The 21585-nt window shown below is 51.8% G+C and overlaps 1 protein-coding gene across 1 annotated transcript in view; it reads left to right on the top strand.

Moving 5' to 3' along the window:
• The window catches only part of TBC1D22B (TBC1 domain family member 22B), a 60631-nt gene that overhangs the window by 21837 nt on the left and 17209 nt on the right, over positions 1–21585 (top strand). The window contains exons 3-8 of the mRNA XM_084754154.1: positions 996–1303; positions 4319–4498; positions 5569–5639; positions 6791–6919; positions 8864–8929; positions 14248–14362. Of these exons, the coding sequence (XP_084610280.1) occupies positions 996–1303; positions 4319–4498; positions 5569–5639; positions 6791–6919; positions 8864–8929; positions 14248–14362 (869 nt within the window). The remainder of the gene's footprint in view (positions 1–995; positions 1304–4318; positions 4499–5568; positions 5640–6790; positions 6920–8863; positions 8930–14247; positions 14363–21585) is intronic.

Here is a 21585-nt window from a genome sequence, read left to right as displayed (position 1 = left end):
TTGGATCCCCTGGGAAGATACTTTAGAAATAGGGACTCTAGCCAGGCGTGGTGGCGCACGCCTTTAATCCCAGCACCCGGGAGGCAGAGGCAGGCAGATCACTGATCACTGTGAGTTCCAGGCCAGCCTGGTCTACAAAGTGAGTCTAGGACAGCCAGGACTACACAGAGAAACCCTTCCCGGAAAAACCAAGAGAGAGGCAGGGGACACACAACTCTAGCTCTTCTGGCCCAGTGGCCCTGCTATCTGGAGTGGCCTGCCTTGCGGCTCAGCGGGTGAGGGGAGCGTTTTAGTGATGTCTTTACGGCACTGCACTCGGTTTTCCATGTACTGTAGACTCTGCTGTGGCTTTGTCCCTCTGTGAAGCCTGAAGTTAACTGTGATTAAGGGGGAAAGGCCCAGAGCAGCACCAGGCTCAGACATCTTTCTCTAGGTTGGCAGAGTGAAAAGAGGAGCCTTTTCATTTTGAGACTTAATGCCGCGTGGATGGAAAGTTAACATTATCCCCCCTGGCTCCCCTCACTTCCTTCCTACTCTGACAGCTACTCTAGCTTATGTTAGAGTAATCAACCTTGACACCTCCATGGATTCTACAGTCAGGGCTTGGTTCTTGCTTATGGATGCCGAAGTGGGGTGGGTCGTGGTAGAAGGCGGGCTGAGTCCACCTAGTCACTCAGTGAGTCAGGCAGAGGGAGGACCTGCCACCTGGAGCTCTGCAGCTCACGTGACCAGGTGGGGCCACGGGGCGCCTACCAGCATGGCATGGCGCCTTCCTTCTCTCAGCTCAGACTAGTGTGAGTGTGCTGTGCAACGAAGAGCGTGTGGAGGCTGATGGCCCTGGCTCCGCGCCATCTGCCTGGGATGCTCCTCACGGGTGAGCAGTGGCTACGGGGGGTCTCTCTGAAGGTGTACAAGTGTAATTGGTTATTGTATGGCAGAGCTAATGGAGTGGTCAGGTGTCATGCTGCTCAGTAATGCCCTCTCCTTTCTTGAAGCTTCATCAAAGAACGGTCAAAAGTCAATTCGGTTCCTCTGAAGAACAAGAAGGCCTCTAGTTTCCATGAATTTGCCCGGAATACCAGTGACGCTTGGGACATTGGTGATGACGAGGAAGAGGACTTTTCCTCACCTCCTTTCCAAACTCTGAACTCAAAAGTGGCTCTGGCAACTGCAGCCCAGGTCCTGGAAAACCACAGCAAGCTAAGGGTAAAACCGGAACGGTCCCAGTCGACAACATCGGACGTCCCTGCCAACTACAAGGTCATAAAGTCCAGCAGTGATGCCCAACTGTCCCGAAACTCCAGTGAGTCCATCCTGCCCCTCCATAGCCCCAGCTGCTCAGCGGAGAGCAGCGAGGGAGAAAAGAGGTCCCTTCAAGCTCCTGCTCAGATCTTCCATGGCCGGAGGTCTGCCACCAGCAAGCCTACCATCCGCTGCGTCTCCACTTCCCGGCCGTTCTTACCCTCTTCCCTTCCCTGATGGGGATCCCCAGCTTTCATGGTTACGTTGTTCCCCATTACTTTAGGCCTAGGCAGGTTCACAAATACTAAATGTACTTAAAGGTGTCAGTGAATGACGTCACAAATGGGTCACCTCGTCAGCCCTGGCCACCCACCTAACGAGGCCTTTTTCCTGTTTGTGCTGCAGGGCCAGGTCATGCTTCCTGACCTCAGCTTGCCCAACAGTGGGATGGGCTGCAAGGAGAGACCTGCTTTGTTTCTTAGTTACTGTTAGATGTCTGGGGACTTTCTGTGTACATTTTAAAGGCCCCATCGCTGTGCTTGATGCTGCTCCACAGGGTTTTATATAAATATGTTGGCTACTCTGAGGTGGGCAGGGAGTGCCCTCATCCTCGGTACAGCCAAAAAGGCTCGCATACAGGTCATGGGTGTAGAGGGCAGAGGATGTTGGCGCTCCACGGTGCATCCTCCCGCAGGTTCTGTGAGGCCTCAGTCATCACACAAGGCCATGCAGTTTGGCTCTAGGGTCTTTACTGAATTGCTGTCATTTGCCTCTGCTCAGGCAGGGCCCAGCTTGAACCCACAGTACCAGTCTGACACAGGCATTCAGCGTTGGTTGGCCAGGTGGCTCAAGCTATGGCTGAAGTTCCCAGTGACAGGAAGGCCCCTGTGCGATGGCTGCAGGCTGCCCTGTGTAGCTGGACCACCCGCATTTTCTCCTGTGGCGGTTCCCTCTGTGTGCATCTGCCTGAAAGCAGCCAGTGCTAGAGATGCCCTACTGTCTAAGCATTCTGCTTGTGTTCTGCATTTTCTAGGCCCCAGTTGTCACTGTCAGCATCCCAGCCAGGTGCCTTGTGGCAGCTGTTGCAAGCTTCTGCAGTGCTGACTCATTTCTATTCAGTGTTCAATATGTTCATTTTAAGGCCCAGGTATTGAAGGATGGGACCCAGCCCTAAGAGGCAATCCCTGAGACGGTTTTCTTCTCTTTCTTTCTTTCTTTCTTTCTTTCTTTCTTTCTTTCTTTCTTTCTTTCTTTTTTGGTTTTTCGGGTCAGGGTTTCTCTCTGTAGCCTTGGCTGTCCTGGACTCATTTGTAGACCAGGCTGGCCTCATCCTCTCAGCCTGCCTCTGCCTCCCAAGTGCTGGGACTAAAGGTGTGCACCACCATGCCTAATGAGACAGTTTTCTTTATGGCAATTGATTATGAAGTGTGTAAGGCTGGAAGCAGTTGAAGGAAGAGAGGGAGCAGGACAGGAGCCCAGCATAGATGGCACCTGAAAGACTCCACCCAGCAGGGCGTGGAAGCAGAAGCCAGACTTTGGGCAGAGCGCAGGGAGTCTTATAGATAGAAGGACCTGGAGGGGACAGGAGCCAACAAATCTGGGCCCAGGGGGCTGGCAGAGACTGATGCACCAAATAAGAACCATGCTTGGAGAGGACCTAGGCCCCCTGCTCAGATGTAGCCCATAGGCAGCTCAGTCTCCATAGGGGTCCCCTAGTAAGGGGAGCAGGGGCTGTCCCTGCCATGGACTCTGTTGCCTGCTCTTTGATCGCTTCCCGCTGGTGGGGTCCCTTATCAGGCCACAGAGGAAGAGGATGCAGACAGTCCTGATGAGGGTTGATAGGCTGGGGTCAGTTGGGAGTTGGCAGTGGAGAAGGGTTCCCCCTTTCTGAGGGCTGGGGGAGGGGCATAAGGGAAGGGGGGTGAGCGTGGGACTGGGAGGAGATGAGGGAGCAGGCTACCCAGATAGCCCTGAGGCATCACCTCCCCTACTTCCCCAGGCTGAGTCTGTTCTTTCTTTCTTTTTTTTTTAATTCTTGTTACATCTCAATGGTTATCCCATCCCTTGTATCCTCCCATTCTTCCCTCCCTCCCATTTTCCCCTTATTCCCCTCCCCTATGACTGTTCCTGAGGGGGATTAATTTTTTTTTTTAAAGATTTATTTATTTATTTATTATGTATACAGAGCTCATATACACAGGAAGGCCAGAAGAGGGCACCAGACCTCATTATAGATGGTTGTGAGCCACCATGTGGTTGCTGGGAATTGAACTCAGGACCTCTGGAGGAGCAGTCAGTGCTCTTAACCTCTGAGCCATCTCTCCAGCCCGAGTCTGTTGTTTTGTAAAGTAGTTATTCGTTCTTAGCAGGTGTCATAAGGGACCATGTGAGAGACCATGCTGAAATGGCCTTGATGAGCACCAGGCCTGCACTGGGACTCCCTCCACCCGCCAGCTGGTTTAGACCGGCTCTAGTGAAGCACAGAGCTCGGTTCTGCTGCTTCCACCGCTTCGCTGGTAACACAGCAGAGTTCAGAGCTGCCCTGCGAGCGGGGAATGTGGAACACAGAGGACCCAGCCGCTCAGCCTGGGTTGCCTGAGGCCAGAGCTTAGTACCTGCCTCAGGGCTCCCTGTGGGCCAAGTGTGGGCTACAGTTGTGCCTGGCTGTGAGGGCAGCGTGTCCTCTACAGTGTCATGGCTCAGCCTTTCCTATGCTCTGCTTCGGGCTGTGTAGCTCCTGCACTCCGCAACAGGCTCTGAGGACGGATCCAGTTAAGGCAGGAAGAGTTTCATCTCCTTGGCATCACCACACACATTCTTAGAAGTCACGCATGGCAACATCCGGGACAGTCAGTCGGCCACAGCTGTCCTCTGGGTACATGTGTGGTCCCTCCCTCCTCTGTGATGGAGCAGAGCCCTCCTAGGCCTCATCCTCTCACTGCCCCTCAACTGGAGCCTCAGGGAACGCCCCAGGCCCAATCCTGGAGAAGGCACCATAACACCTGGCCTGAGCAGACCCTGGGCATCTGATCCATGGTCTTCCCATGCAGTTCTCTCTCTCTTCCAAATCCCTCAGGTGACACGTGCCTGAGGAACCCACTCCATAAACAGCAGTCTCTCCCTCTCCGTCCCATCATCCCCCTTGTCGCCCGGATCTCAGACCAGAATGCATCTGGGGCCCCTCCAATGACAGTCCGGGAGAAAACTCGCCTAGAAAAGTTCCGCCAGCTGCTTTCCAGCCACAACACTGACTTAGGTGAGTTCCCTAGAGCCCCGGGCAAGGTAGGTACTGTGGTGCCTCCGTTCTCAGAGGCTGGAAGCAGTTCCTGGTCTCGTGCCAGCGTGGTGATGTACAGGCATTTAGGCAGAAGTCTGTTACCAAAGATGATGCACCAGAGTCAGTGGGGCTGACATCGGGGGCCCTCCAGACTGGGGGACGTCTAGTCCAGGCGTCTCTGCTGCCTCCAGGGTTCTCACAGAAGTCCACACCTTTATGGGCCAGCGCTTACTTACTGGGCCAAGCTTGCCTGATGCGGCCTATGAGAAGTGAGTCTTGACCAGGTCAGGGCGAAGGGAACACAGCAAGACTCATGTTGTAGCAAGTTTATTGCAACCAATCAGACTTTTTGTTTTTTGTTTCTTCGTTTGTTTTTTTGAGACAGGATTCTCTGTGTAGCCTTGACTGTCCTAGACTCAATTTGTAGATCAGGCAGTCTGCAAACTCACAGAGATCCTCCTGCCTCTGCCTCATGAGTGCTGGGATTAAAGGCGTGCGCCACCATGCCCGGCCCAGCAATCAGACTTTTTAAACACTTACCAGAAACAGAGTACAGTGATGGTTGACAGAAAGAATACAGTGGTGGTTGCCAAGATACCGTGACATTTACAAGCTATGCAAGGCACATAAGATTAATGTCTAAGACCAATTGTCCTATCAAACTTTTATATGCTTCGCTGACTTCTAGGGAATGCAGAGAAACACAGGCGGCCTGAATGCTTCACTGCCTGAGGGAGTGTGTGCCTTGGTTTCTCAGGAACTGAAAGGCACACAGTGCCTCAAAAACCCATGGTGCATGCCTCTCAAGGCAGCTAGACCAGGCCAACTCCATGACTCCTCACACACGCCCACAGTTTCTCTGAGCCTATGGCTGCTGCTGGTGCCCTTGGCACCCTGCTGCTGGGGGCTGTGGTTTAGAGCCTCTCTCTGCAGCTCTCAGCAAGTAGTGGCTGTGGGGATCTTATTTGGTGGTAGGAGTCCCCTGGCCAAGGTTGGCTTTGCTCCTTTGTGGGAAGGGCTGGTTCAGTGAGCTTGTTTTCTGTTTGTAGATGAACTGAGGAAGTGGAGCTGGCCAGGTGTTCCCAGGGAAGTCCGACCAGTGACCTGGAGACTCCTGTCGGTGAGTGGCACCCACCTCGAAGAGAAGCGTGGGCCTCACATAGCCCTCTGCCTGCCAAGGTTGGTCTGGGCATGTTGGTCTTATACCATAGACTTCTCTAGTCCTGCAGCCTGGCCCAGCTGTGGGGCTGTGTCCAAAGAGACACATCCTTGAGAGTTTATTCCCACGCCTGCAGGTGAGTGTATTCCTACAGCCCTGTGTGGAGAAGGCCAGGGGCTGGCTCCTGTGGTCACACTGTCACTTTCTTAACTATGGGGAGGAATGGAGCAGGGCGGAGGACCCAAGCACTGGCTTTGAGCAAGCGCCAACACTCCTGAGGGCTTTGAATCTGTTTCTCTGCTGTGAAGACTCAGTCCGTGGGCCTCTCAGAAGCCACACTAGTCTCCCTTTCAGGACACTGGCTAGCATCGAGCCAGCTCCTGCTTTGCAATGGCTGGTTTTAAGCCTCTGAAATCTGGTCATTCCTTCAGTAAGGATTTTCAAAGGCCTGTGTGCCCGCCCAGGGCCAGGTGCTGCGTGCGTACCCCAGATCCAGCAAACCCCACGCCAGTTCTATAGCCCCCCACTGTGGAACGTACTACGTAAGTGCATTTGAGAAGGATCTCTTGTCATTGTGCCCTCTTACAGCCACGTAATCAGGGCTCTGCCGCTCCTAGTTCAAATGCTGCTCAGAATGAGTGTGGCAAGCAGAAAGGAGACTTCGGAGGAGGAATGGCTTTGAGGCTGCCAGAGCTCTGCCCCACCTCGTGACTGCTAAGTCACAGGCCCCATTCTGCTCGCCCAGCTGATGGTTCCAGTGTTACACTGGAAAAGAGTGTGTACTCTGTACCACGAAGTGTCACAGAAGTTGTCAGGTCTTGGTAATTCCTTTGGAAGCTCCAATTCGGGTCCAGCTCCCTCCCGCTGACCGCCTTTTCCTGCTCCATGGTGTGAGCTCTGGGAACCACAGTGCGAGGTGTGGGGCCAAAGCAAAAGCAGGCCAAGAAAGCTGGCTTCGTTTCATCTGCCCATGGGGGGCCACTTACCAGGAGAGGGTGTGCACCTCTCTGCAGTCTCTTTTTGTTCCTTGATGGTGCCAAGCCAGGCTCAGGCTAAAGTGAGCGCTCATTCTCGGACCCCTGTGCCCCTCTGACGGGCGCTGCTGTCTTTAGGGCTACCTCCCGGCCAACACCGAGCGGCGGAAGCTCACCCTGCAGCGGAAGCGTGAGGAGTACTTTGGCTTCATTGAGCAGTACTACGACTCTCGGAATGAGGAGCACCACCAGGACACCTACCGGCAGGTAGGCCGCCTGCGCTCTGTGTAGGGCGCCCGGAGCCTCCTGGCATAGCTAGGCATCCAGTGCACTTTGGGACTCCTCTCCCCGCTCTCCTCTTCCCGCTCTTCTCATTTAGAAGCTTTGACGTAACTTACTATAGGTGTGTGTGTGTGTGTGTGTGTGTGTGTGTGTGTGTGTGTGTGTTTTAAATTTACTTTTACTTTTCTCTGTGTGTGTAGATATGTGCATGTGAGTTCAGGTGCCTGCGGAAGCCAGAAGAGGGTGTTGGGTCCTTGCAGCTGGAGTTAGAGACGGTTGTGAGCTCCATGTGAGTCTGAAAACCAAACTCAGGTCTTCAAGAAAAACAGCCTGCACTCTTAGCTACTGAACCAACTCTTGGGTTGGTTTGTCTTTGTTTTTTAAGATTTATTTATTTTATGTATATGAGCACTATTTGCATGTACACCTGCAGGCCATAAGAGGTCGTCAGATTGCATGACAACCACCATGTGGTTGCTGGGAATTGAACTCAGGACCTTTGGAAGAGCAGTCAGTGCTCTTAACCTCTGAGCCATCTCTCCAGCCCTATGTATGTATGTCTGTCTGTGTGTATGTATGTATATATGTATGTATTTATCTGAGAACAGCATCTTACTCTGTAGCTCAAGGTGACTTTGAATTTGCCTCAGTTTCCTGATTGCTGGGATTATAGGTATATGCCACCTATATCTTTAGATAGGTGTGTCTTTTAGCACTGGTCAGTGGTGTTCTCATCTTTAATGTGTGTACAAATAACCACACACACACATACACCAGTATAGTCAGATTTATACTGCACACACATGTACACACTATACACACATGCACACACATGTATGCACGTGCGCGCACACCTTGGATTTCCAGTAGGTGCAGGACTTGCGGTGAGGCCTGAACTTCCAGCATGCTCCTATCCTGTGAGGGTTAAGGACCATGGGACGCACAGTAAAGGCAGAAAGCTCGGAGGCGGTCAGCCCTGTGAACTGTGGCATCAGTGTGTGCCTGTGGCTGCTACATGCCTACTGACCACCCACTTGCCCGCAGACGTCCTCAGGCCTGCAGAAGTGTCTGCTGGGAGCCTCACAGGAGGGAGAGGTGGCGGGGTTGGTAAGAGGTGGACAGTAGACAGCTGTTATGACTGTCTCCAGAATGATGTGGACGCTGTCTTTAGGAAGTTAGCCTGGGCATTGGAGAGGCCTCAGAGCCTATGCCAACCACAGTGACCTGTTGGGTAGCAGAAGTGAGAACCGCAGCTCTGGTTACTGAAGGCCAGCTGCCCTCACCCTTCCTCACCCCCTGACGTCAGGAGCACATCCTGTCCTGGTTCGCTGCTCTTGCGCACTTTTAGCAGCTCCTTTATTCTTAGCAATAGCTGTGGGTTCTGTTTGCAACTTATACAGGGTTTCACTATGTATCACTGGCTGCTGTTTAGCCCAGGATGGACTCAGTCTCCTGCCTCTGTCCTGGTACTAGAATTACAGGAAGGATTTTTTTGAGACAGAGTTTCACTATGTTACCTAGGCTGGCCTTGAACTTGCAGTGTAGTCTCAGCTCTTGGGAGCTGGGAATACAGGCATGCCCCACCACACCAGACACTTAGGACTTGAGGCACTGAGGATGGTTATGATCCTGAAAGAGGATGCACCCTTGGTCGTATGTGATAAGCGGGTACCGTCCCAGACCAATCCAACTTCAGAGAACCAGAGGAGAGCCATGGGTTACCACCTCAGGGGAGACGCCTGCCTGTCTAAGTGGCTGAACTTGGGGGGTTTTCCTCTCTGAGCTGTGGCTGACATGGGGACATACTCCTTCTAGGAGGGTCTGGCTGGGGTCTGAGTGTGTGAGCTGAGCTGGGCCCTGAGTGCCCTTTGACTCTGCCGCCCCAGACACTCTGGCACTGATGTCTGGGCTGTGGCTTCTGTTTTTCAGATTCACATTGACATTCCAAGGACGAACCCTCTCATCCCACTGTTCCAGCAGCCACTTGTCCAGGAGGTGAGTGGAGCCCTCCTCCAGCCTGGGCCCAGGGGCACCTATTTGGCACGCCATGTCTACAGGTAGCACTTCAGGACAGAGCACTTTCTCGCAAATTCTCATCCGCCCTTTATCACAAGCCTGGGTACCAAGTGGTGCTATGCCCTGAGGCTTGAGGCAGTAAGATTCCTGCCTCAATTAAAATTCCTATTCCTGGGTTTGTTCTTTTTAAAGCTGGAACAGTGACTTTTTTTGTTTTGTTTTGGTTTGGTTTGGTTTTTCGAGACAGGGTTTCTCTATGCTATCTTAGCCATCCTGGACTTGCTTTGTAGACCAGGCTGGCCTCGAACTCACATCGATCCACCTGCCTCTGCTTCCCAAGTGCTGGGATTAAAGGTGTGCACCACCATGCCTGGCTGACTTTTTTTTCTAATTGTGATCAAATATATGTAGCATGAATTTGCCATATTGTTCCTCTTTTTTTATGAACAGAGTAGGTAATTAATAGTTTCTAGCTTGGGCTGGAGAGATGGCTCAGAGGTTAAAAGCACTGTCTGCTGTTCCAGAGATCCTGAGTTCAATTGTCAGCAACCACGTGGTGGATCACAACCATCTATAATGAAATCTGGTGCCCTCTTCTGGCACATAGATGTACATGCAGGCAGAGTACTGTATTCATAATAATAAATAAATAAATCTTTAAAAAAAGTTTCTAGCTCAGTGGCATTACATGTGTTTGAGTGTTCTTTGAACACCACCTTCTTCTGTCTCCAGACATCCCCACTTCCCACACTTAAGTTTAGTGCGCATTAAATAGCAGCCCCTTCCACCTGCCCCCATCCTTCTGCTTTTTGTCTATGGCTGTGACCACTCTAAATACCTCAGATAGGCAGAATTATACAGTTTGTCATTTTGTGTTTGGCTTAATTCACAGTGTCAGAAAGTCCCTATATTAAAATGTTTTTATTACATTTATTTATTTATTGACTTATTTATGTTGTGGTAGGCACACAATGGGTGTGTGCTTGTGTGTATGTCAGAGGACCACTGATTGGTTTTCTCCTTCTACTGTGTGGGTCTTGGTCCTTAGTCTTGTCAACAAATACCTTTAGCCAACAAGCCATCTCTCCTGTCCCCTACAAAGACATTTTATTTATTTTTATTCTTTTATGTGCATTGGCATTTTGCCTACCTGTATGTCTGTGTGAAGATGTCAGATCTTGGAGATACAGTTGAGAGCTGCGATGTGGGTGCTGGGAACTGAACCCAGGTCCTCTGGAAGAGCAGTCAGTGCTCTTTAGTACTCTTAACTGTTGAGCCATCTCTCCAGCCCCCAGCTCCCTTTTTAATCTTCCATCGTCATTGCTAGAATTCCACCACGTGAACGTAACATGCATATGGACACGTGGGTTGCTTATCCCTTCGGCTGTGGTGGCCAGTGCTGCACTGAGCATGGATATGCAAATACCTTGTAGACCCTGTTTTAAGTTCTTTTGGAACTAAATCCAGAAGTGACATTGGTAGTGATTATTTCAAGACCTCTAGCTAATGACGCACACGGGAGCACACGGGAGGTTCCAGGAGTGGGGGCACTCGCTCGTGAGGTCAGCAGATTCCTTTGCAGTTCTGCTGTAGTCAGGACGTGGAGCGTCAGTGCTGTTGATTCAAGCTTTTGGTTCTCTCGATAGCAGAGAGGGACGGTGGGAAGAAACCTTCTGAGCCTTTGGATAGTATTCACGGTTCCTTTATGTATAGCTGTCTCCTGAGATTTATCATAACTTTCAATGCCAAAGGGAAGATTGTGGGTGACGCCATTATCTCACCTATGAGATGCAGCATGGGGAAAGCTGGAAATGCACTCCTTTCCCCCTCCCGTTCTGGTGTGAAGCTCGACCCCGCTTTCTCCCCAGACCGCCCTATTCATGCCCTCGCCTTTCACTCCTGCATGCGGCTCTCATCTTAGGGCTGTGACCTGCAGCTTAACAGGTGTCTCCCACTAGTGGGACCGGAATACAAAGATGGAAACTCACACTTTATATACAGAGCATTGTCTGTAGGGAGTCCAGCTTGCCCCACTCGTGGGTGAGTTAGGTGTGGGAACCCTTCATGTCTGTCCCGTTATCCCCATGGGGCAGAGCCTGTGTTTATATGGGGCAGCCATGGCTGACTCCTCCCTAGTGCAGAGCCCGTGTTTATATGGGGCAACCATGGCTGACTCCTCCCTGGTGCAGAGCCCGTGTTTATATGGGGCAGCCATGGCTGACTCCTCCCTGGTGCAGAGCCCGTGTTTGTATGGGGCAGCCATGGCTGACTTCTCCTTGGTACAGAGCCCGTGTTTATATGGGGCAGCCATGGCTGACTCCTCCCTAGTGCAGAGCCCGTGTTTATATGGGGCAGCCATGGCTGACTCCTCCCTGGTGCAGAGCCCGTGTTTATATGGGGCAGCCATGGCTGACTCCTCCCTGGTGCAGAGCCCGTGTTTATATGGGGCAGCCATGGCTGACTCCTCCCTGGTGCAGAGCCCGTGTTTATATGGGGCAGCCATGGCTGACTCCTCCCTGGTGCAGAGCCTGTGTTTATATGGGGCAGCCATGGCTGACTCCTCCCTGGTGCAGAGCCCGTGTTTATATGGGGCAGCCATGGCTGACTCCTCCCTGGTGCAGAGCCCGTGTTTATATGGGGCAGCCATGGCTGACTCCTCCCTGGTGCAGAGCCCGTGTTTATATGGGGCAGCCATGGCTGACTCCTCCCTGGTGCAGAGCCCGTGTTTGTATGGGGCAGCCATGGCTGACTCCTCCCTGGTGCAGAGCCCGTGTTTATATGGGGCAGCCATGGCTGACTCCTCCCTGGTGCAGAGCCCGTGTTTATATGGGGCAGCCATGGCTGACTCCTCCCTGGTGCAGAGCCCGTGTTTATATGGGGCAGCCATGGCTGACTCCTCCCTGGTGCAGAGCCCGTGTTTATATGGGGCAGCCATGGCTGACTCCTCCCTGGTGCAGAGCCCGTGTTTGTATGGGGCAGCCATGGCTGACTCCTCCCTGGTGCAGAGCCCGTGTTTATATGGGGCAGCCATGGCTGACTCCTCCCTGGTGCAGAGCCCGTGTTTATATGGGGCAGCCATGGCTGACTCCTCCCTGGTGCAGAGCCCGTGTTTATATGGGGCAGCCATGGCTGACTCCTCCCTGGTGCAGAGCCCGTGTTTATATGGGGCAGCCATGGCTGACTCCTCCCTGGTGCAGAGCCCGTGTTTATATGGGGCAGCCATGGCTGACTCCTCCCTGGTGCAGAGCCCGTGTTTATATGGGGCAGCCATGGCTGACTCCTCCCTGGTGCAGAGCCCGTGTTTGTATGGGGCAGCCATGGCTGACTCCTCCCTAGTGCAGAGCCCGTGTTTATATGGGGCAGCCATGGCTGACTCCTCCCTGGTGCAGAGCCCGTGTTTATATGGGGTGTTCTCCATGGCAGCTGGGCTTCTTGTCTTCATTTCACATCTGTCTGGCACCTTTCGAGTATGGCGCATGCATGTCTGCTGAAGTGGCGCTGCCGCTCTCTTGCTTCCATGTAGTTGGCCACGTAAATGCCAGACACCAAGGCTGAGACTCTGGAGTAGCAGGTGCCCTTGTGAGTCCTCCCAAAAGACCAATCTGGAGACAACTGTGGGTTTTTTTGTTTTTGTTTTTGTGACACTGGAGATCAAATCCAGGGCCACTTACACACTAGGCAAATGTTCTGCACAAGACAGATACAGGTAACAGAGATGCAGAGAAACAGTTGGCCTGGGAATTCTTGTGACTTTTTTTTTCCAGAACACAGTGGGTCAGGCCTGGGATACATTTTGAGGAAGAAAGGGGTAATTTAGCAACAGAGGACAGAGTGCAAGAGGCCTCCCTATGAGAGTTTAGTACAAGGATTCCACACTCCTTCAGTCACACAGGACGCGTGGGGAGCTCCGTTGGAAGCAGTGCAGCCAGCTCACCTCAGGGGCACTTCCCAGCTCTGCCTGCCAGACTCTCTGAGAGCGGCTGGCAGCCCTCAGTGTGCCTCTAGCTTCCTTACGTCGTCCCTACCCTAGATGACCATCTCCAACAGCCGCCTGTCATATTCCGTCCTCTCCTCTTCAGGGCTGCCTGACTCCTCCGCCCATCTGCCTGTTTTCACATCATCTCTGCTGTTCCTCCTGTGTGTGTCATAGAGACCCAGGGTAGCACAAAGCCATTCTCCAGAACTGCCAGGCCATCAGCATAGAGCCATGAGCATGTGTCAGTTGAGAAAAGATTAAGGGAGAACTCAAAAGGCCCAGTGACAGCAGAGGGGGCAACTGCTAAGTGGGAGGTGGCAGGACTGTTAAGGGACCATGGAGATCTCTTTTTGTCCCCAATGAGGCCTCTTATTTTAATTGATATATGTAACCCCCAAAGGCTCTCCAGTGGGGTCCCTGGCTGATTGATTTCTCTCTCTGAACTCCTGACTGCAGAAGGCTTAGGGACCTGTATCTTTTCACTTTTGTGTTATTGCATTTGTTTATTTTGTGTGTGGGGGTGTGCGTGCCATGGCATGTTTATGGAGATCCAAGAGACAGGTTGTCAGGACTTTCCTCCTGTGGGTGTTGGGGATCAAGCTCAGGCTGTCAGGGTTAGGTGGTGACTGTCTTTAGCTGCTGATCCACTTCGCCAGACTTTCCTCAGCAGATATGTGGTGGCATCTTGATACACAAAGGGACGTCCTACAAGAGTAGATTGTCACCAGTCCTAGTCAGGCTGAACCAGAAAAATCTTTAAAAAAAATTTTTTTTAATGTGTATGAGTGTTTGCCTGCATGCATTTATGTGCATCGTGTGCCTGCAGTGTCCATGGAGGCCAGAAGAGGGCATCAGGTCCCCTGGAGTTACCAATAGTTGTAGGCCACTGTGTAGGTGCTAGGATCTTAGCACTGAGCCATCTCTGGAGTCCTGGGAATGGCATCCTGACCTCCCTCCTTCTCAGCGGCAGAGTGGTGCTTCCTCTCTGACTCCTGTGGTGACCAAGGAAGGTTTAGAAAAACACATCGAGTCAGCCTGTGCGATACCTTGCTCCCAGACACAGAAGCGGCTGAGTTCACGGCCCCATCGCAGATGTGTCTATGTCACGGTCATCAGATACTGCAAGGACAGGGTGAGAAGCACGGAGCAGAGTGGCGCGTGTGTGCTGAGCTCTCCGTGCTCCTCCTCTTCTGTCCCTCGGCGCTTAGAAATTTCCCTAGAACTTTTCACTAATCCCAGATAAATGGTGAAGTGGGAAAGCGGAGAAAGAATTATATCCCAAGATTAACACTCACGTCCCCTTTCCTTCTCGTCTTCCTAGATCTTTGAAAGAATTCTCTTTATCTGGGCCATCCGACACCCCGCCAGTGGGTATGTCCAGGGAATTAATGACCTGGTCACTCCGTTCTTTGTCGTCTTCCTCTCGGAATATGTGGGTAAGAGGCACAGGTACCACGTCGAATGTGCTAATGTGTTGTTGCTTTCCTATCTGCCGTCTGCTCTTGTGTTTTCCAAAGTGTGCCACTGCTGCCAGTGTCTTGCTAGGAACGAGGCAGGTAGCCCTTTTGCTGTTCCCAGAGTGTCTGGGCAGCTGAAGCAGCCTGAAGTTTCTCTCTCTCTCCCTCTTTTTTTTTTTTTCCTTTTCTAGTTTTTCGACACAGGGCTTTTCTGTGTAGCCCTGGCTGTCCTGGACTTGCTTTGTAGACCAGGCTGGCCTGGAACTCACAGAGATCCTCCTGCCTCTGCCTCCTGAGTGCTGGGATTACAGGTGTGAACCACCATGCCTAGCTTACTGAAGTTTATCTCTTGAGATGATCATACACCTCACCTACAAAGGCCTGCTTCCTCACAGGAACGGTCACAGGGGCACACTCTTGTCTGCTTCCTCACAGGAACGGTCACGGGGGCACACTCTTGTCTGCTTCCTCACAGGAACGGTCACGGGGGCACACTCCTGTCTGCTTCCTCACAGGAACAGTCACGGGGGCACACTCCTGTCTGCTTCCTCACAGGAACGGTCATGGGGGCACACTCCTGTCTGCTTCCTCACAGGAACGGTCACGGGGGCACACTCCTATCTGCTTCCTCATAGGAACAGTCATGGGGGCACACTCCTGTCTGCTTCCTCACAGGAACGGTCATGGGGGCACACTCCTGTCTGCTTCCTCACAGGAACGGTCACGGGGGCACACTCCTATCTGCTTCCTCATAGGAACAGTCATGGGGGCACACTCCTGTCTGCTTCCTCACCGGAACGGTCACGGGGGCACACTCCTGTCTGCTTCCTCACAGGAACGGTCATGGGGGCACACTCCTATCTGCTTCCTCATAGGAACAGTCATGGGGGCACACTCCTGTCTGCTTCCTCACAGGAACGGTCACGGGGGCACACTCCTGTCTGCTTCCTCACAGGAACAGTCATGGGGGCACACTCCTGTCTGCTTCCTCACAGGAACGGTCACGGGGCCACACTCCTGTCTGCCGTGAGCACGTAGCTTGATGGTTGGACTGGATTATTTTAGGATTCTCTAAACGTGTCTCTGATCCGGTACCCATGTGTGACACTGGCATTTGAGGTTAAGTACGGCATCCTTGCTGGATCTCACGGTTAGGATGCTAGAAGACAGAGTGCGCCCGGCCTCTTGCCACTCTTCTGTCCTGACCCTGCTGGGCTCTTGTCACTAGGGAACTACTTCTGAGCGCTGGCTGAGGCTGCGCCACAGTTCAGCCTCTCCCTGCAGCCCAGCCAAGCACAATCTCAAAGGAGCCAAGGACTCTGTTTTCCCTCTTGGGTTTCCTCAGTTTCTGGGCTTAGAGGGTCACAGGAAACCTCCTGGTGGCCAGTACAGTTCCCTTGTCAAGTACACAAAGGTATGTGAAGGGGCCAGCTGCCAGGTGGCTCACACTTAGCATCCCAGTGTGAGGCAGGAGGATTACAGGTTCTAGCCTGGACTGCATAATGAAACTGTATCTCAGAAGGCCAGACAAACAACAAGCAGGAAAAACTCCTAAACCAGCAAAAAAGAACATTGGAAGGGTCCCCAGAAACCCACCCACACCCCAATTCAAGCCCCTTTCCATTTGCCAAGTGCTGTGACGTGCTGACCTCAGGGCCCCAGCAGCTCTGAAAGGAGGAAGTCTCAGCCCACTTTACAGGTGAAAAATCCAAGGCTGAGTACCTTAGTGAGCTCGCTCGCCAAACTCAAAGGCAGAGCTGACCGGAGCTCTTCATGTGACATGACCGTGGCTGAGCTGTTCCGTGGCTGCTAAGGTACTGCCTGCAGGGTCAAAATGCCAGCACAGTCCTGTGGTCCTTAATTCCCTCCTTAAAATGTTGTAAAACTGACTGTGTATATGCATGTGCCTGCCTGTCTGTGTGTGTCCCCTGTGAATACACATGCCCTCAGAGGCCAGAAGAGGGCAGCAGACCCCTTGGCACCGGAGTTAACGGTGCTCATCAGCTGCCCAGTGTGGGTGTTAGCAGTCATACCCTGGCCTTCTGCCAGAGCAGCCAATGCTCTTAAACACTGAGCCACCTCTCTACCCAACTGTTGGGTATTTACCTTCTTTAAATATATACCTCTCTTTCTAGAAAACTTTCTTTTATTACTTTATGTATATAAGGGCTGGAGAGATGGCTCAGAGGTTAAGCACACTGATTGCTCTTCCAAAGGTCCTGAGTTCAATTCCCAGCAACCACATGGTGGCTCACAACCACCTGTAGTGAGATCTGGTGCCCTCTTCTGGTGTCCAGAAACACAGGCAGGCAGAACACTGTATACATAATAAAGAAATAAATTTAAAAAAAAAAACAACTCAGAAACTTTATGTATCTAACTCTTTGCCTTGCCTGAGTGTAAATCAGTACATGTGCGGAGCCCAGAAGAGGGCGTTAGATCTCCTGGAACTGGAGTTATAGATGGTTGTGAGTCATAACGTGGGTACTGACACACACACACACACACACACACACACACACACACACACTTCCTTTTTCTGTAAGTCCAGTTAAATGGCAAATTGTCACAACACCATAAATGTAAACTGCACACCTTTTTAACTTTATCTTTCTCTACTACTTTTTTTGTTGTTTTTTCGAGAGAGGGTTTCTCTATGTGGCTGTCCTGGAACTCACTTTTTAGACCAGGCTGGCCTCAAACTCACAGAGATCCGCCTGCCTCTGCCTCCTGAGTGCTTGGATTATAGGTGTGCACCACCATGCCTGGCTCTCTATTGCTTTTATAAAAACACTGCACATACATGCATGTGGAGATCACAGGACACTAATGGGACTTGGTTTTTTCCTTCTCCTGTGTGACTCAGGGCTTGAACTCAGGTCGTCAGGCAGGCACTTGGACGTACTGCGCCATCCTGCTGGCCCTCTCCAGCCTGTACATATTAGCACCAGAACTGCCTTGTGCTCTGTCATATTCGTTGCACAAGAGTTGAAAGCAGCAAACAGCGCTGGATCCACTTGGAGTTGGTAGAGATTGTCCACAGCCACGCCATTCTTCCGTGCCAGCCACTCACACGAGGTCTTGGCCAGGTAGTTCCTGTCCTGAGACACTTTAAGTAGCATCTGTCAGCCACTGTGTAAACTGCCCAGTTTCTCCAGCTTGATGGGTGAGGCTCTGTGAGTTCCACTCCTTGACTCACTCCCTCAGCTCAGCAGTTTTATTTTTTATTTATTTGTTTTTGTTTGTTTTTTCTAGACCAAATTTCTCTGTGTACCCTTTGCTGTCCTGGACTTGCTTTTTAGACCAGGCTGGCCTTGAACTCACAGAGATCTGCCTGCATGTTTATTTGTGTGCAGGCATGCATGTATGCGTTTGTTGGGGGTAGGGGGCAAAGGACAACTTTCAGGAGTCAGTTATCTCTTTGCACCATGTGAGCTCCAAGAGTCAAATTCAGATCTTCAGGCTTGGGGTGACAAGCACCCTTCCTGCTGAGCCATCTTTTGGGCTTCTAGAATGACGCTGTAAGCCCGAAGCCATATTGCATCCTGTCTCCTTACGCTCTGAATCCTTGTTGAGAAGCCCTCCCGAAGCCGCCGGGCATCCCGCCCCATCATGCCCTCCTGGAACTTAGTAGTCCCCGTAGCTGAGTCACTTTCTCCAGCAACACCTCACATGCCACTAGTTACCTCTCCCCTCCCTCACCAGACTCTCAGGTGTGGATGCCAGCGACTAGCTGATTCTCCCCTTCTCCATGCCTTCCTTGTGGCCGCCACACAGAGAAGGATGAGACCCATAGCCCATGGTCTGGGCACAGGATCCTTGGAAGCTGGTGGAGCTGTGCCAGGTGTGGCCACTTGGGGGCAGTGCATCACTTTTCTGATGTTGTGCCCAGTGAGTGTCAGGTTGACCTCTGAAGCTTAGGGACCAGGAGGGGACCTTGAACAAAGCAGCCAAAGCATTCTGCCTGCCACTCATTTGTTTGTTTGTTTTTTATTTCTTGTTTTTCAAGACAAGGTTTCTCTGTGTAGCCTTGGCTGTCCTGGACTCGCTTTGTAGACCAGGCTGGCCTCGAACTCACAGCGATCCCCCTGCCTCTGGGATTAAAGGCGTGCCTGCCTTCCACTCTTAGATATTTATTTAAGTAGAATGAAGAGCTCTAACCCCAACAAGACAGAACAAGAAGATCCACAGCACCTTATTCATAGACAAACGCTGGACATAACTGCACCAGCCACCTACAGCTGTTCATCCTGTGGGTAGTACTCAGCACTAAAAGGAACATGCTACTGATTATGCATCCGCGTGCCAGCTATGCGGAAAAGCACGTGTTGTTTGATTATATTCAAGCCCAAAGTGAGCAAAGCCAGTCTGCAGCACTGGAGGTCAGGACTCAGGGTGCTTTGACTAGTCCACCTGGGAGTGGGCAAGGAGGGGGCTCCCCTGTGTCACGAAGGCTACACTGTACCGCACTGCCGCAGTTTTACAGTTGCTAGCCACAGGCATGGGGATGTGTCAGAACTGCGCGTGTCCATGCAGTTTGCGGTGTGCCATACCTTCAGAAAAGCCCTGTCCGTGGCGTTTGCAAGCCTGGTGGGTGGGCTTGCTCAGCCTCTCTCTGAAGGCCCTCTCCTTCTGCCATGTGGCTGCTTGTGAGACCCCACGGCAAGCAGAATGTCTCCTCCTCCTCCTCCTCCTCCTCCTCCTCCTCCTCCTCCTCTTCCTCTTCATCTCCTTTCTCCTGGAAGTCACTGGGATGTGCAGTGGCCTCTCTTGTTTTTCTCTTAGATGCTAATAAAATTGTCCTAGAGTGAAAAAGCATATGTATTTATATATGTGGTTAGGAGAAACAGATGCTAAACTGAAAAAGGTCAAAAAGCACTTATTAGATTTTGTGAAGTGTTGTTTTAGTCTGTTTTTCGTTGTAATGGCAAAATACCCAGGACTGGGTACATTCAGAGGCCAGATGGCTGGGTACTTTGTAAGTAAAGTTATTTTATTTATAATGGCTCCTGAGTCAAGACAGCATGACACCGTTGTCTCAGTGAAGGGCCTGCCTCGCCACAGCATTTTGTGGTGCCAAAGCAGAAAGGGGTGTGGTCTGTGGGGGACGCCCAGCTAGGGTGGCCTTATTTCATAGTGGTATGCTCATTCTGTGGAGCGCGTGCATGCATGCCCTTGAAAAGGCACTACCGCCAGGTGTGGTAGTGCATGCCTTTAATCCCAGCAAAATCAAAAGAAAAAAAAAGAAAAGGCACTGCCACCATTGCCACTTCTGAATGGTGCTGCATGAATGGTGTCACCCTGGGCTCCAGCCTCCAGCCCAGGAGCTTTGCCTTCCAAAGCACAGTAAGTGCTGAGCTGACAATAAATCAGAAAGAGGCGGCCGAGGCCTGGGCTGTGCTGGCCATGGTGGAAACAAGAGGCAGGGAGTTCTGTTTTCTTTTGTTTTTTCTCGAGACCGGGTTTCTCTGTGTAGCCTTAGCTATCCTGGACTCGCTTTATAGACCAGGCTAGCCTTGAACTCACAGTGATACACCTGCCTCTGCTCCCGAGGGCTGGGATTAAAGGGGCGCACCATTATGCCCAGCTAGGGTGTTCTGTTTTTAACTGAGTTTTAAAGGAAACCAAAACTTCCATTTCCGTATTGTTGTTTGTTTTAAGTCTGATTTGAAACAAGGTTGCACCTCGTATCTTTGGCTGTCCTGGAACTCACTCTGTAGACAAGGCTGGCCCAGAACTCAAAGGTCCACTTGCCTCTGCCTGCCAAATGCTTGGACTAAAGGTGCGCACCGCCAAGCCTGGTGAGAAGCAGGTTTTAAACAGAGCAGTGGCCAGGCAGTGGTGGCGCATGCCTTTAATCCCAGCACTCGGGAGGCAGAGGCAAAGGCAGGCGGATCACCGTGAGTTCGAGACCAGCCTGGTCTACAAAGTTAGTCTAGGACAGCCAAGGCTATACAGAGAAGCCCTGTCTTTAAAAAAAGAGGAGATGCTGAGCAAAGTCCTGAAGAGGACTGCTATGCTGCTCACACCACCACCCCTTCCACCCTACCAGCGTGAGTGACACTGCCTCTCACATGGTCAGTTCTGAGGGACCCTCACCTCCATCTCCTCTCTGACTCTGCCTATGCTGTGAGATGACAGATGAAACTGGAGGAACAGCCACAGCAAAGATAGGCTTGTTCATTACAGCCTCAGAGGCCATCCCTTGGGTGTATCTTTTGTTTTGTTTCTCTGTATAGCCTCGACTGTCCTGGACTCGTTTTGTAGACCAGGCTGGCCTCGAACTCACAGCGATCGACTGCCTCTGCCTCCCGAGTGCTGGGATTAAAGGCGTGTGCCACCATCACCCGGCCCTTGGCTTTATCTTTTAAAGTCTTCTTTCATTTTATTTATTATAGTGTATGCACGTGTGTGTGTGTGTGTGTGTGTGTGTGTGTGTGTGTGAGAGAGAGAGAGAGAGACATACATACATATATACATACATACGTACGTACGTACGTACATACACACACAGGTCAAATAAAGTGGTTCTTTCCAACCCTTTACAAGGGTTCTGGGGACCAAGCCCAGCTCCAGGCCTACACACACAGCAGATGCCTTTACAGCCGAGCCATCTTGCTGGCCCTTTGGTTTGCTTCTTGAAATGTGAACTTTGTGTTGAGCTCTCATACAACGTGGACACATCCACCTGTCTCACATAAATCACAGCAGCACAGGAAGACTCGGAGCTTCTGCAGCCTCCAGAGCACTCCCTTCAAGTCCCCACTCCAACCCCTTTCTCTGCTCCGCAGGGGGCTGGTGCTCACTGACTTCCTTTTGTTTGTTTGGTTTTTGCTGTTTTAAAAAGCTTTATTTTTACTTGGTCCAAGAGTTGGGAGCCTGGTGGCCTGCAAAGTTCAGGTGAAGGTCCCGACGCTGGCCGGTGCAGAACAGAGGAGGGGCTCCTCGGAAGGCCAGGAGACCTGCTAGCCGAGCTTGAGAGTCAGTAGCCAGAGGGGAACAATCCCCTAGAGGTGGCTGGGGTACGCCAGTCTGCATTTGCTGGCTGTGGCCTGGGCAGCCTGTGGAGGTTGGTCATGTGGTCGCTCATCTTGATGAGCTTCCCCTCCTCATCCAGGAAGTGGTTTTCTAAGAAGAGATGAGGGTTTGTTTGTTTGGGCAGAACACAGTGAAGGAGGATCTGAGAGGGCCTGGCTCAGGTC

Source organism: Acomys minous (assembly GCF_964271855.1).
Source record: "Acomys minous genome assembly, chromosome: 13".
NCBI classification, from domain to species: Eukaryota; Metazoa; Chordata; class Mammalia; order Rodentia; family Muridae; genus Acomys; species Acomys minous.
This window is presented reverse-complemented; position numbering and strand designations above follow the sequence as displayed.